This window comes from Dermacentor albipictus, chromosome 1, assembly GCF_038994185.2.
Source record: "Dermacentor albipictus isolate Rhodes 1998 colony chromosome 1, USDA_Dalb.pri_finalv2, whole genome shotgun sequence".
NCBI lineage: Eukaryota > Metazoa > Arthropoda > Arachnida > Ixodida > Ixodidae > Dermacentor > Dermacentor albipictus.
The window spans coordinates 407,438,937-407,453,247 of NC_091821.1; the positions used below are offsets into that span (position 1 = coordinate 407,438,937).

At 49.4% G+C, this 14,311-nt stretch overlaps 1 protein-coding gene across 1 annotated transcript in view; it reads right to left on the reverse strand.

Annotated features, from left to right (window-relative positions):
• The window catches only part of LOC139054704 (protein Loquacious-like), a 34,964-nt gene that overhangs the window by 6,995 nt on the left and 13,658 nt on the right, over positions 1–14,311 (reverse strand). Inside the window, exon 6 of the mRNA XM_070532169.1 lies at positions 9,078–9,175. Coding sequence (XP_070388270.1) covers positions 9,078–9,175 — 98 coding nt within the window. The remainder of the gene's footprint in view (positions 1–9,077; positions 9,176–14,311) is intronic.

Sequence of the window (14,311 nt, forward strand, 5' to 3'; positions counted from 1 at the left end):
ATGTGTAATTAACTGCAGAAATCAGACAGGGCTACAAACCATTAAACTTCAGCATAATAATGCTGTAGTTTCAGCGGACAAGGTCCTGCAAAAGTGACCAATGAATTCTTCGGAAACCTGCAAGGTGTGGCGAATTCATATGAATCTGCAAAACAGGTTTATCTGAATGCTTAGAACATTCTTATGACCAAGCAAAGAAATAGAGCATAGAAGAAGAAGGCTGGTATAAAAACTACAAACACATTTTTCAATTTAAACTCCAAGGTGCTCTTATACATGAGCAGCATTTGACTAGTCTAGAACTTGACAAGCTGAAACTTATTTGTAAGGATGTGCGAATACTGAATACTAAGTCTCGAATCAAATACCAAATGGAATCAAGAAATAAAAGCCGGATGTCAAATTGAATATTGAATAACAAAATTATTTAACAGAAGCTAGAATATTTACAAACTCTCATGGAAAAAAAACAGCTGTTGTACGGGATCTGGGGTCAACTCCCTCCGGGCAGTAACAGTGTTACCAGCCGTTGAAAACAACCTTTCACTTTGTACACTCGTTGCTGGAATGCCCATGTGCTTCATGGTCATCTTGCACAGTCCTGGGAAGTGTTGCTTGCCAGTTCCTTTCCAGAATGCTAGAGGGTCTTGGTCCTTACTGCGAGTGGGCTCTCGAAGGTATCGCTGAAAATCCTCGAGGTTGGCTGTTTTGGAGGAGTGCCTTCTTTCTCATGATGCTGCCAACTTATCAATGCTGTCCTAGATACCGCTGACGCACTCCTTGTAAGTTGCAGATGTTGACGCTTCAGTACAGTCACTTGATGCTTCTGGAGAGCTCTGCAACTCAGTTCGTGCAAGCTCCAAGAGCCTTGTTTTCTGGACCATCTGGGCACATGACGTTCCTAAACCTTGGGTCACAGGCAGTTGCCAACACATACTCCTCTTGCTCATCCTGCCCTGGAAACCTTGTCCTCATGCTTTTCAGCAAGTTTCTTGCAAACTCTGAGGTGTCATCATCGGCTGCAATGCAGTCTTTCAGGACCATTTGTGTTCCATAGAGAAATGGCACTACTGACTACAAAGTTAAACACTTCTGGCCAATAAGATTTTTGGTCGCTGATGCGGTTGGTTCAAGTGCTTTAACGAGCCCAGCCACTGCTTTTCACTCCTGTGGTGTCAGGTTGGGCACAGTTGTTTCAGAGGTGGTAAGTTCTAAACAGATGGCTTCTTTCAGCTGCACAAGATGTGAGAGCATGTCATGCTCACTGTTCCATCTCGTTTTCATCTTGTCTTGAGTAAGTTCCAAAACTGAAAGCTCCATTCATCGCTGGCAATCCTGCAGTCTTGCCGCAGCTTGGGCACCGTGTTTGTAATGACCAACAATTGCGCGACCCTTCTTGAAAATGGCAGGAACTCCTGCTCTTTCTTTCTTGGCATCTTTTATAGCTAGTTGCAGTGTATGGCCCATACACTGCATTGGGACACAAGAAATGCCCATAAGGGCTGCACGGAAGTTTTGTGCATTGTCCGTCACCACATAGACTGGTACTTTCTGCAGTGGCAGCTCCCAGTTATCCACCATTGCTTGCAGGTGCTCCAGGATTTTGCAAACAGTGTGGCTCTCAGTCACACTCCGGTTGTTCAAGGCAAAGCTTCTCGTCTTGAAGTTGAAGGTTAAAGGGAAGCTGAAGAGTTTTCCAGAAAAAATGAGTGAAGAGCTGTATGTAATGGTTTTCAACCCTCCGAATCCGGATATGACGTCGAAATTGAGCGAAAGAAAGTGCAAACAGGTTTTATTTCGATGAAAAGTGCAGCAGCAGACTCGGGCAGCTCGCACGCCTTGTTTCCGCCTGTGATTGGTTGGGCGCCTCGAGACATCAACATTGGTGTTCGTCCGAACTGGCCGCTGCCGCTACATATGAAGCATGGTGCAAGGTGGTTTGGCGCTGTGGTTTGGCGAGACGGTAATGGTAAATTTCGAGAGCTTGCATTTCTCCGAGGAGTTCGGCGTTGCTCCCTATATGTATACGCAGCCAGCCTCTTCAAGAAGCAAAAGATGCTGGTAGCAAGCAGTACTTTCGACGCGAACGAAAGTGAAGTGTTAGCATCTGCTCGTGTTAGAAACATTCTATGGTGAGCATGTTTTTTTTTGCAAAGCTGTATTCAGCAATTGAGTGAGTTCGTTTCCGGACAAACAACTGTACTGTTATGTTCCTGTATGCCTCCTCGTGGAATGTAAGGAGGGATGCGGTCGTCGGAATTTGTGCGCTGCCCCAAAGCTGTCGGCAATCTACACAGACGGTTTACATGTGGGAAAAGTTTTTCCGGCTCTTGTAGCACGTGTAGTGGCCTTCATCAGCGCGCTATCCGCACGCTAATCATAACCGGAGCCATAAAGGTGGCGAGTTACGTCGGCTACGTGAAACAGCTGCTTTCTCTCTGTGAGCGAGGGGGAGTGCAGCGTCCTGGCGTGCGTCGGCTTTCAGACACATGAAAACTTTACACTTGCATTGCATTATGGTAGCTGCATGTTGGCTGTTTCACAACACACGTGCGAATAGAAAATTAACGGCAGTTTGCGACCAAACCTGCGTCAAGAGTGGCAGATGAGCATGTACCTTCCGTTCAGCGTGCTAGCACGAAGGAGCTAGCAATAGATCAAAATCCAGGTTTGGACGAGTTCGTGTATTCATAACGTCTTCCAAGACCAGTTACAATCCGTCCGCCCGCACCCGTCCTGCCTTTGTGCGTTCGTTGCCCCGACCTTTTCGCGCTGCTTTTAGAAAGCCTGCTAGCAGAAAGTCGTACTCTCACTCATTCATGCCTTATTGATAGACTCTGGTAGTAATCGTCGTCACGGAAGTGGTTGGAGCACAGCACTGTTGTTCTTGAGCGCTTGAAATTCTTTCGATTCACAGCAGCCTCTCACTTAGCTGCAAGCTTCTTGTCTTGCAGGGACTAATGGAACATCGTCGCAGCCGCTGGCGTTCGTGCAACCGTAGGCTGCACAGAACGCCGGCATGATCGGCCCACCACTTCAATTGATGCTGCGCATGTCAACTACCACTCTACATACACACAAACAAAGGAGTGCAGGCTCGAGCGAGGCAGATTATGCCGGCACGCACGCAGAAACAAGCGCGGTCAGGCACGGTCGTGGAGACTGCGAAGGAGCGGAACACCAGTGCTGATGTCAATACGGCGCGGTTTCCAGTCTCCGCTCGCATCGTCAGCGCCAGCAGCAGCGCGCAGCGCTTGACGGGGGCGGAGCGACAACGCAGTTTTAACCGGCGATTACGTCATTCCTAAGTGAAAAATCCTCCCTAAAATTTTACGTGCATGGTTTTTAAGGTTCCCGCATCCGTATATGAGCATCTTATTGAATTCGACAGACTCTTCAGCTTCCCTTTAAGTAGTGGCAGGTGAGGCTGATGTAACTTTCGTTAAGCCTCAACGTCCGCATGTCACTTGTAAACTAGATCGACTCTATGCCTTCCTGGAAATCCGCATGCATTCTCTCCTTGACAGCCATGACTGTGTCTCTGTACAACTCCGGGATGATTGTCCTCGAAATCGTCGTGCAGATGGGTATCTTGTACGGCTCCATGTGTTTCATCAGCTCTTTGAAACCTCGACTGTTGACACAGATGTAAGGCTGAAAGTCGAGTGCCAGCATTCGGGCAGTCCTCGTGGTTATCGCTGTTCTCTCATGCTGCGAGAGGTCCTTGCTTGACTTCAGCGCACTTGTGATGAGTGGTGGTGCACAGTCTGGTCTTCCCTGCTTCCTGCTGTCTCTAAAAAACACAATGTGCAAAGAAAAATGCCTGTTCTTGAGATGGTTCACAAGTGGCAGCGGCGTACTCGATGGTGTTCGAAGTTTCGTTTCACAACTTTTGCACGTTGTCTCTTGGGCTGTCAGGATTGGGGGCTCAATCCCATCGTCCGTGATCCTTTGCCAAGATTGGAGTACGGCATGAATTCGAAGGTAGCTGGCCCATGCCGTCGTCCAACTTATTTACGCTGAGATCGTTGATGAAGTGAAGAACTGTTTCTCATCGAGAACGAGGAAAAGGGTTTATTTACAGAAACTAAATCAGTCTAACATGACTGCTTGAGAAAAAGAGAATTAGTCCAACAGGACTGCATGAGAGAAGTGACTCAGTCTAACATGACTGCTCAAGAGAAGTGTGTTCAGCATTCGCACAACCACAGTTTTTACACACTCGATCCACCGGTCATACGACGCGGCGACTGTTCGTTTACTCATCACCAACTCGCCGCTGCACTGCAGATCAGTTTACGTAAACAAAGGCAACCGCGCTCTGTACAAAGAGGCAACCGCGCGGGGTGCCGTTCCGGGAACTATCGGAGCCGATCGAGGGTCGCTCGTTGTTCTGCGCCACTCCGAAGCGTGAGAAGCACAAAAATACGTAGTTCCCGTGGCAGCTTGTCCATGCGTGTCAAATCAGCTCCGCGTTAGGGAACTCCGGAATCATTGTTCACACACGCCGAACTAGTTCCGTCACAATGTCGATGGGGCGGGTGGAAGGCGGCGGATTCCAGCGCAAAGGCCGCTTCTTTGAACGCCTCCCAGCTGCAGCGACGGAGAGGGAGAGGTGCGCGTCGTGTCGCCCTGTCGTAACTGTGTGGCAATCTTGTTTCGCAGCTCGCCATTCTTGACAGCGCCTCCATGGCCCGGAAAGTCTCGACTGCCTAGCGCTGACAACCGCTAGGCAGGAAGAGAACGGCTGCTGGTCAGGGGGGGGATTGATGTCTTGGCTCGCAGCGACCACTTGTGCATTGATGTCACCGCCCCAAAACATCCAACAAGGACAGGCAACTGCAAATTGAACCCCACAACACGGCTCTGCGCCGAGATGACGTGCATTGGCTCTCACTTTAGACTCGCTAGGCTTCAAAAAAACAACAACATAAGTGCAGAAACAAAAAAAAATACTACATTTCACTATGCCAATTTCTGAAGCAAATTCCTGCTGACAAATTCAGCAATTAATGGAGGGAATTCTGCTGAATGTGAGGGGATTTTCTTCGCCTAAAGAAAAGCTAACACTAGTAACCCCAAAATTTAGGCGGGACCCTCAAACGCAGAATTCAAATTAGCCTGCTCAAACCATCCGCATTGCTATGCAACTTTCCCTTCTTATATCTAACGGAGAAGTTGTACTCTTGGAGAGTGAGGCTCCATCGGAGCAAGCGGCCGTTTTTGTGTGACATTTGATTGAGCCACGTCAGAGGACAGTGGTCGGTCTCGAAGATGAACTTCGCTCCGTACAAGTAACACGACAACTTCTGGGCGGCCCAAACCAAACAAGCGCATTCCTTCTCTGAAGCGCTGTAGGCTTCCTCTCTTACATTTAGTTTACGGCTGGCGTAGAGGATAGGATGCTCCTCGTTATCGTCGCCGACTTGACTAAGTACCACGCCCATGCCTCTGTCGCTTGCGTCGCATTGAACTATGAATTCCTTTGTGTAGTGAGGCGCGCGAAGCACAGGGCGAGAAACCAATAGCGTTTTCAAACTTTGGAAAGCGTTCCTCCCTTTTTTTTCTCTCTCGTTCTTCTCTCTTTTTCAGAAGTTCAAACCCCAGTTCAACTTCTTCCTCACTGGCCTGTTCGGAAATGATATGCAATAATTCTGATTTTAGCATTTCCTTACGTACATCTAGGCCCAGTTCCTCACCAACAATCAACAACTCGTCTCTCAGCAGTGTCCTTAACTCCATGACTGCTGCTTTACTGCCTTGATTCTGCTCTCTAAATCTAGCTAGGAAAACACAACCTAGCTAACACACAACAATCTAGCTTCCCTACTGTTCTAAACAGAACAACCACAAAATGAAGCCTAGAGAGTCAAAGCAAAAACCAAGCACTCACCGCAGATACAGCACCATGTCGCAAAGTCCATCTCACCGCTGTCAGCCAGTTGTCAGGATTGGGGGCTCAATCCCATCGTCCGTGATCCTTTGCCAAGATTGGAGTACGGCATGAATTCGAAGGTAGCTGGCCCATGCCGTCGTCCAACTTATTTACGCTGAGATCGTTGATGAAGTGAAGAACTGTTTCTCATCGAGAACGAGGAAAAGGGTTTATTTACAGAAACTAAATCAGTCTAACATGACTGCTTGAGAAAAAGAGAATTAGTCCAACAGGACTGCATGAGAGAAGTGACTCAGTCTAACATGACTGCTCAAGAGAAGTGTGTTCAGCATTCGCACAACCACAGTTTTTATACACTCGATCCGCCGGTCATACGACGCGGCAACTGTTCGTTTACTCATCACCAACTCGCCGCTGCACTGCAGATCAGTTTACGTACACAAAGGCAACCGCGCTCTGTACACAGAGGCAACCGCGCGGGGTGCCGTTCCGGGAACTATCGGAGCCGATCGAGGGTCGCTCGTTGTTCTGCGCCACTCCGAAGCGTGAGAAGCACAAAAATACGTAGTTCCCGCGGCAGCTTGTCCATGCGTGTCAAATCAGCTCCGCGTTGGGGAACTCCGGAATCATTGTTCACACACGCCGAACTAGTTCCGTCACAATGTCGATGGGGCGGGTGGAAGGCGGCGGATTCCAGCGCAAAGGCCGCTTCTTTGAACGCCTCCCAGCTGCAGCGACGGAGAGGGAGAGGTGCGCGTCGTGTCGCCCTGTCGTAACTGTGTGGCAATCTTGTTTCGCAGCTCGCCATTCTTGACAGGGCCGAGTTCTTTACGAAACGTTTTCAAATGGCAGTTTTCATTCGTTCAGTCATGTCGCCCTTGACCAAGAGCAGGATCATCAGACTACGTTTTCCAACAGATAACGCAGATGAAATTTGAGAGCAGAACACGTCGGCTTGGTTTCCGATAGCGAGGGACTTCGTGGTTTCGGATCGCCCAGCAAAACGACACCAATGGCCAGTGAAGCGGAGCACACCGAGGAAACGGGGGAATAGAAACTGGCGCCATCTCTATCCTGCTTGCAAAGGTAAGAGAGAAAGTGATCGACTCTGCGGCCGAGAGGTGGCGTGACTGCCGTCTGCGCCAGCCATGCAGCGACGCGACGCAGCGAACCGTGGGGTGCCGTTTCGCGGTTCGCAATGGCGCGCTTTCTTTTTGGTCTCCGATTCTTTTCAAGTGTATCTACAACTTTTGCTTGAGAAGGAAACGAGACAAAAAGCAGCCTGTGCGAGCGACGCAAACAAAAGGCTGTTTTAGTTGAGTTTCACAGTTTGGCTGTGTCACGACCACAATTGAATCTGCATACTATTAGGTTCGTGGCATTCAAGCTTTGTGTATGTAGAGTCTGCGCGCTAGACCGTGATGGAACAGTAGAACTGAAACGTCTTCCGCATATTATCCGCCAACCAGGCTCCCCGAATATATCGAATATTGGAGTAACCGGGTACTTAAGATTCAATTTGCAAATCGAACTATTCGAGCAGTTACAATTCGATTCGTATTCGTATATTCGAGTATTCACATATGCCTACTTATTTGCATATCTAAGAGTTCTTCCATCTGAGCAAGATCTGACTACACTGGATACACATAAGACAAAATTGACTAAACTGGTCTTACCTATGACAATAGGCTAACTAGAAGCTTTTATATGACTAGTGCAGACGTCACTGACATGACAGCAATGCTTTACGTTTTTCAACATTTTCTTTCCGAGCTGCCCAAGTTTATTGAAGCGTCTGCTCAAGGCTTGGATTTCCTTTTATTAAGAGCACATGGCTACTTTCTACCTTGTTTTTTTTTTTTTGCTTCATACCCGAGTTGATAATTTACTCGGCATTAGTGAGTGATGCCTTGCTGGCCGCCGGTTAGTCCTCTAAGCGCTCTTTTCTGCTTCAAGAGTGGGCTGCTCTGAGGCAGGCTTTTCTGTTCCACACATTCAACTAAAGCATGCAGCAGTGCACTGCCCGCAACTGTTTCTGGCCGCTTGCAGGATTTGCCCAAACACCCGTTTTCTTATGGAACGAACAGACTAGCGGCAGGCTTCCCCAACAGCACGCCACGCAATGCCCAGCCAGCGAGCCTCTGCCGCCTACCGCTGTCGTTTCCGTGTCGAGCAAGTGCCGAAGGTGATGCTAGGCCTAACCAGCTTTAAAAGCAAGGCTGTTGCATACAGCTCTCAAGAACAACTGCTGAGGATTGCAAAATGCACCGTTTTGATAACGCTTTATTTTTCCTCAAATCAATTCACACATACACACACACAAAAAAAGTGCTGCTATTTGCAGTGTTCAGACTGTGAGGCGCGTGATGCATCTGGCATGCAGTGCAGCAGCGGCCAGACGCGTGCTCCCGAGTTGAACTTGCCTCGTACTGCATCTCTAGTTTGTGCAATAGATTTGACAGTGGTCGTTGCTTGTTGAGAAAGATAAAATTAAGAGATTGGTTTAAATACTACCAGCCGTGCAACTGAGGACTTATGCGGCTAGTCGGGGCATTTTCATTCAGCTTAGCAGAGAAATACGCAATTGCATAAAAATGGTGCAATTGTCACAGATGCTGCACCCCTGCTAACACCACTTTATCTCTTTTTGAACTTATCAGAAAACACACTTATATTTTTTAATTGTGTTTGTAAGTTTTGAGAGGCAACAGGTTTTTTGAACAAGGTATTTATTTTCTAACTATAAAATATTACTTTATGGTTGGCACATCATAGTTTCAGTTGCCATGGTGCCGTAAAACCCGACATATTTAACAAACTATTTTGAAATCCTTTTGAAGTTCAACATATCTGGGATCAACTGTATACGTACAACCACCAAATGATTATTTGGCCTTGATTGGGATTGCTTAAAGGCTCCAAAAAGTGGGAGTCCACAGAAAGCAGATTCACCATGGGTGCCTTTATTCCGCAAGTGACCAACTTGTCAATGCATTGCTGTACAAACAAACGCTTGCATTCACGCAAATCAGCCTCACACGCAAGCCTATCCCTCTGGCACATAGTGGTTCTTGGCATCGTTAATGCATGTGACATTCACATCATTGCAATTTATTACGTCATTAATTCCATTCTACATAATTTTCATGTCAAAGATGACAAGTCAAAAACAACTCACATCCTCGCCGTTGAGGAGGCCATTCTGAACATTCTTGATAAGTTCAATCATTTTCTTGGCAGCCTGACGTTTTGCCAGGCGTTTTGACTTGCCTTTGCCTGAAAAGAAATAAAAGGAGGGGTGTGAGTGGGATATGTGCAGATAAATGTGCCCTGGGTGTTGTTGTGCCATTACCACAAGCCCGGATTCCGAATCTGCAAGATGCGGAATCTATCCTGCGAGCGCCATAATTCTCTCTTCACAAGACAAGATGCTGCGCCGTCGTGCGGGAGAAGCCTCGGCGAGCAGCGTGTTTAGACGTGTCCGCGTGTGCCAGACGGCCCGGCGCCGCACCTCCCTTGCCTGGAGGTCACCGCGCGCGCGAACTTTGAACCGGGTGGCCAGCGCGGTCGCTGGTTGGACCCCTCGGACGACCGTCGTGTGCTGACTTTGTATTGGGCCGTTTGAGTGACAATGGGCCTCGGGGATTATAAAAGCAGCGACACGCCGCTCGAAAACAGGATCTGCCGACCCCACCGGGAGAGAGTGTCGCTCCCGACTGGGGTGAGATGTGTAACGCGTTTTCGCCGGACGTCGTCGTGCGAGAACAGTCGCGTTTGTTGTGAGCACTCGGCCCCAGTGCCGACCCGTTTATGTCCTGTATGATAACCTGTATATAATGTATAAAGTCCCTTTCGTTATTCTCATCGACGCCAGGCTCGGAGTCTTCGCTACCAACGCTCTGTCACGAAACGGGTGACGAGCGCTACGGGACCACAAAGCCGTATTCGTGGTGCAGCGGTACAAGTTCGTAACACTGCTGGCAGCGGTGGGGTGTCGTAACACTGGTGGCACCGGTTGGAAGTTCGTAACACTGGATGGCAGCTACGGGATTGACCGGCATCAGCTACCTCGGCGCGGTGAGTGCCTGAAGTTTACCTCAAACACCAGACTTTCTCTGACACAGGTTATAGTAGCTTAGGGAAGGATTTGGTGTTGCATTGTGATAACCTTGTGTGTTTCAAGCCTAGTAAGAGTGTTTTGGAAACCAGGGGATGCTGAGGGGGTAAACAGGGCAGTGTGTGAAATACTTGCATATGTCTTACTAGTAGCATTATAGTAGCGTTCGGCAGGTATATTCAAAAAGGGCAAACAGCAGGAGGACAGTGTGAACGATGGAGAAGTACAAGGTGAAGGAACTTCTCGAAATTTGTGAGGAGTTGGGCATTGAGTTGGGCTCAACCAAAAGAAAGAATGCGATCCTTGAGGTCATGAGGACTGGGGACGTAACGGCTGAGGAAGCCGCAGAGGCCTGGGCGGATATCAATGAACGTCGGGAAAGGGAGGAAAGGGAGAAGGAACGTTGCGAGCAGGAAAGGAGAGAACAGCAACGTCGCGAGGAGGAAAAGGAGGAAAGGAGAGAGATTCGTGAGCACGAGCTTAAAATGAAAGAGTTGGAGAACCGAAATAACTCGCCGGCGCCTAGTCTCACTTCTAATGTTCCCAGAATACGCGATCAACTTCCACCCTTTGTCGTCGGAGAGGATATGGCCAAATACCTCGTGAAATTTGAGCACGTGTGCGAACGGAATAGCATTGAGCGATCCCTCTGGGCACAGAATCTGTTAGCCTTGCTTCCTGGGGAGGCATCAGACGTAATAACTTGCTTATCGAAAGAGGCGTTTGAGAGCTACAGTGATGTGAAGGAAGCGCTACTGCGGAAGTACAAATTGTCGCCCGAAGCTTTCCGGCAGAGGTTCCGGTATGCAAAAAAGGGTAAGGAGTCGAATGTTGACTTCGCGTTTCGTCTAAAAGCCGACCTGGTGGAATGGCTGAAGGGCGAAGAGGTTTACGACGACCGCGACAAAATTGTCGAATGCATCGCGTTGGAGCAGTTCTACCGTTGCATTGATGAGGATGTCCGGCTCTGGCTGCAAGATAGGCTAAAAGAGGTTAAGCTAAACAAGGCAGCAGAGTTAGCGGAAGAGTATTACACCCGCCGCAGCTTGCACAGCAAGGCAGTGCGCATAGAGAAAGCAGATAGAAGAGATGGGTTTTACGGGAAGCCCGACGAACGGAAGGAAATCACGCGTCGCGAGTTTCGGGACGACGAGTCCCTTCCCAAAGAAACTGTAAGGGATGGACAGAATGCATCTCAGAATAAGGACGATGGTCCGAAACAGCGAAACGAAATGACGCGTTCTTTTGAAAAACGGAAACCGTTAACCTGCTATAATTGCAAAAAGCAAGGGCACATCGCTGCAAGCTGCCCAGAGAGAATTGCTTTCGCAACGATACAGGAAACTCACAAGAACATACGTCTATTGGAGCCCTATGTGCAGGAAATTAAGGTAAACGGCAAGAAGTGCCGAGCACTGCGGGACTCTGCAGCAACTATGGACGTTGTTCACCCGTCTTTCGTCTCCTCGAGTGATTTTACGGGAGAGTGCGTTAGGATACGGCAAGTGGCCGAGAAGGAGAGTGTCTGTTTACCCATCGCAACGGTTATCATTGAAGGAGAGTTTGGGAAACTTAACACCGAAGCCGCTGTGTCAGCCGCCCTCCCGGAGCAATTTTCCTACCTCTTCTCAAATAGCTCGGAGCAGCTGCTGAGGGATCAGGGCAAATCATTCTTTGCCGACGTGGCGTACATGGCCCCCACGCGATCCAAAGCGCGCCCGCTGTCGAGGGAACTTGACTTAGCGTCGGTGAGCGAAAGGCGGTGCGGCACACGGACTGATCAGGGTAACTTGAGTGGCGAGCAGTCACGGGAGAGGCAGAGCTCGGAGGCTGGCCTAGACGAGCGGGTCCTGGAAGTGAGTGGGAGTGACGCGTGCAGTGCTAGCCGCGATATAGACGCGACGCCGCAATTAGGCGACGCGGGCTCCACACTCGCTCCGGTTTCCGCCAGCCGGCAGGAGCAGGCTGCAGTTGAAAGAGAAAGTCTGATTCGCGAGCAACAGGAAGGCTGTTCATTAGCCGATCTGAGGAAGAGCGTCAAACGGGGAGTGAAAAAAAAGGGGGTTTCATTTGGCAAGGAATCTGGCTTATTGTACCGCCGCTACACGGATAAGCAGGGTCGCAAATATAAGCAGCTTCGGATTCCGCGAAAATATCGCCGGGAAAAATGAATGACCTCATTTGCTTCCTCAGAAGTATGTTTTCGGTCCAAGTGATTTCAAGGGGACCATTCTATTTGTAATTATTATTGATGATTAATAATTGTTTCTATTTTGTTGCGTTGATAATTTGAGAACTGGTTGTTTGAGCCTTGTGTACTGGATCGTACACCTGCCTCCTGTTGCAGCGGGAGAAAAAGGGGGATAGCTATTTAGTTAGGTTGATTTGAATTATGGCCTTGTCTGGTGTTTGACGGGAGACAGAGGGCACTTGTTCGTGTTGGGTGTTGCCTTTTGCCGGTCGGTTTTGCAAGCTGCAGAACGACCAAGCGGGACCAGTGGCGAGAAGCAAGGTCTTAGGAACGACCCGAGCGGAGCTGGTCAAGGTGCCTTGGCGACGACGTGGTGAGCAGAGCTCCTGTCCTGGCGAGTCGGACCTGGGCACGTGATGTTACCTGGCGTCCCGACACTGGACGTGAACTTGGACGAGCCTGACGAACGTGCGCGCCTGGCATCCGAGCCACGTGGAGGCAGCTCGTCTTCCCGGCGCCTTATCTGAGGGCGGGGATGCTGTTGTGCCATTACCACAAGCCCGGATTCCGAATCTGCAAGATGCGGAATCTATCCTGCGAGCGCCATAATTCTCCCTTCACAAGACAAGATGCTGCGCCGTCGTGCGGGAGAAGCCTCGGCGAGCAGCGTGTTTAGACGTGTCCGCGTGTGCCAGACGGCCCGGCGCCGCACCTCCCTTGCCTGGAGGTCACCGCGCGCGCGAACTTTGAACCGGGTGGCCAGCGCGGTCGCTGGTTGGACCCCTCGGACGACCGTCGTGTGCTGACTTTGTATTGGGCCGTTTGAGTGACAATGGGCCTCGGGGATTATAAAAGCAGCGACACGCCGCTCGAAAACAGGATCTGCCGACCCCACCGGGAGAGAGTGTCGCTCCCGACTGGGGTGAGATGTGTAACGCGTTTTCGCCGGACGTCGTCGTGCGAGAACAGTCGCGTTTGTTGTGAGCACTCGGCCCCAGTGCCGACCCGTTTATGTCCTGTATGATAACCTGTATATAATGTATAAAGTCCCTTTCGTTATTCTCATCGACGCCAGGCTCGGAGTCTTCGCTACCAACGCTCTGTCACGAAACGGGTGACGAGCGCTACGGGACCACAAAGCCGTATTCGTGGTGCAGCGGTGCAAGTTCGTAACACTGGTGGCACCGGTTGGGTGTCATAACAGTGTGTAGCAGATATAGTTAATGAATACCGTAAAACCTTGAAATTTGGCCCTTGTTAATTAAGGAAATAGGATAATTCAGACTCATCCACTGGTCCTGGCAGGCATATGCATTATTTAATACAATCAAACTTTCGTTAATTCAGACATATTTGGCCGCACACCAGTCCATTTGAACAACTCTCGGAGCTCGGCGAATGCGTAGCCCTGTAAACGTGCGCTGCAATAGAGCAAAAATGGCGCTAGCATCCAACCGAAACAAAGTGGCAGAGTCCACAGTGCCATAGACATCACATCAGCGGAAATTTCATGTGAATGACACCAATGCCAGAATGTTTTGCCTCTATTTGCACCTTTAAGCCTTTATTCTTGCATCAACCGCCGCGCTTCACAACACATTGATCTTGTGCCTTCGTAAGTGCGTAGTTGCCATCCACGATCGCATCAAGAGCCATCATGGTTTCATCCACAGCTGTTTTAAATCTGTGCACATGTTGGCCGGGTGCTTTCAGAACTGCAAGATGATCAGAACTTCGAAACTGCAATGACTGTGTCAATAGCAGCTGCAGTTTCTTCCACAGCGGTTGTGGCAAACAGTTGTTTCGTTCTGACTTTGTGCAAAGCACTGTCGAGGATGAAAAGTACTGGCTATATCGCGATGGACAGACGATTTGTTGGCGACCGGCTCATTGGTGAAAAAATTATCGGGATGTGTGCATGGTAGCAATAAGCATGTCTCAGGTGAAGGCACGCGCCACGGTCACGCTGCGAAGGAAGTCGCGAGGCCTTCGCCACCTCGAGAGCCAGTCAGTCACGAGATGGCAAGAATTCCAGCTTCTGCACTGCCTTTGTGCAAAATAGAAACTGGATTTGCTCATTTATTCGGCAAATATAAGTGTATTG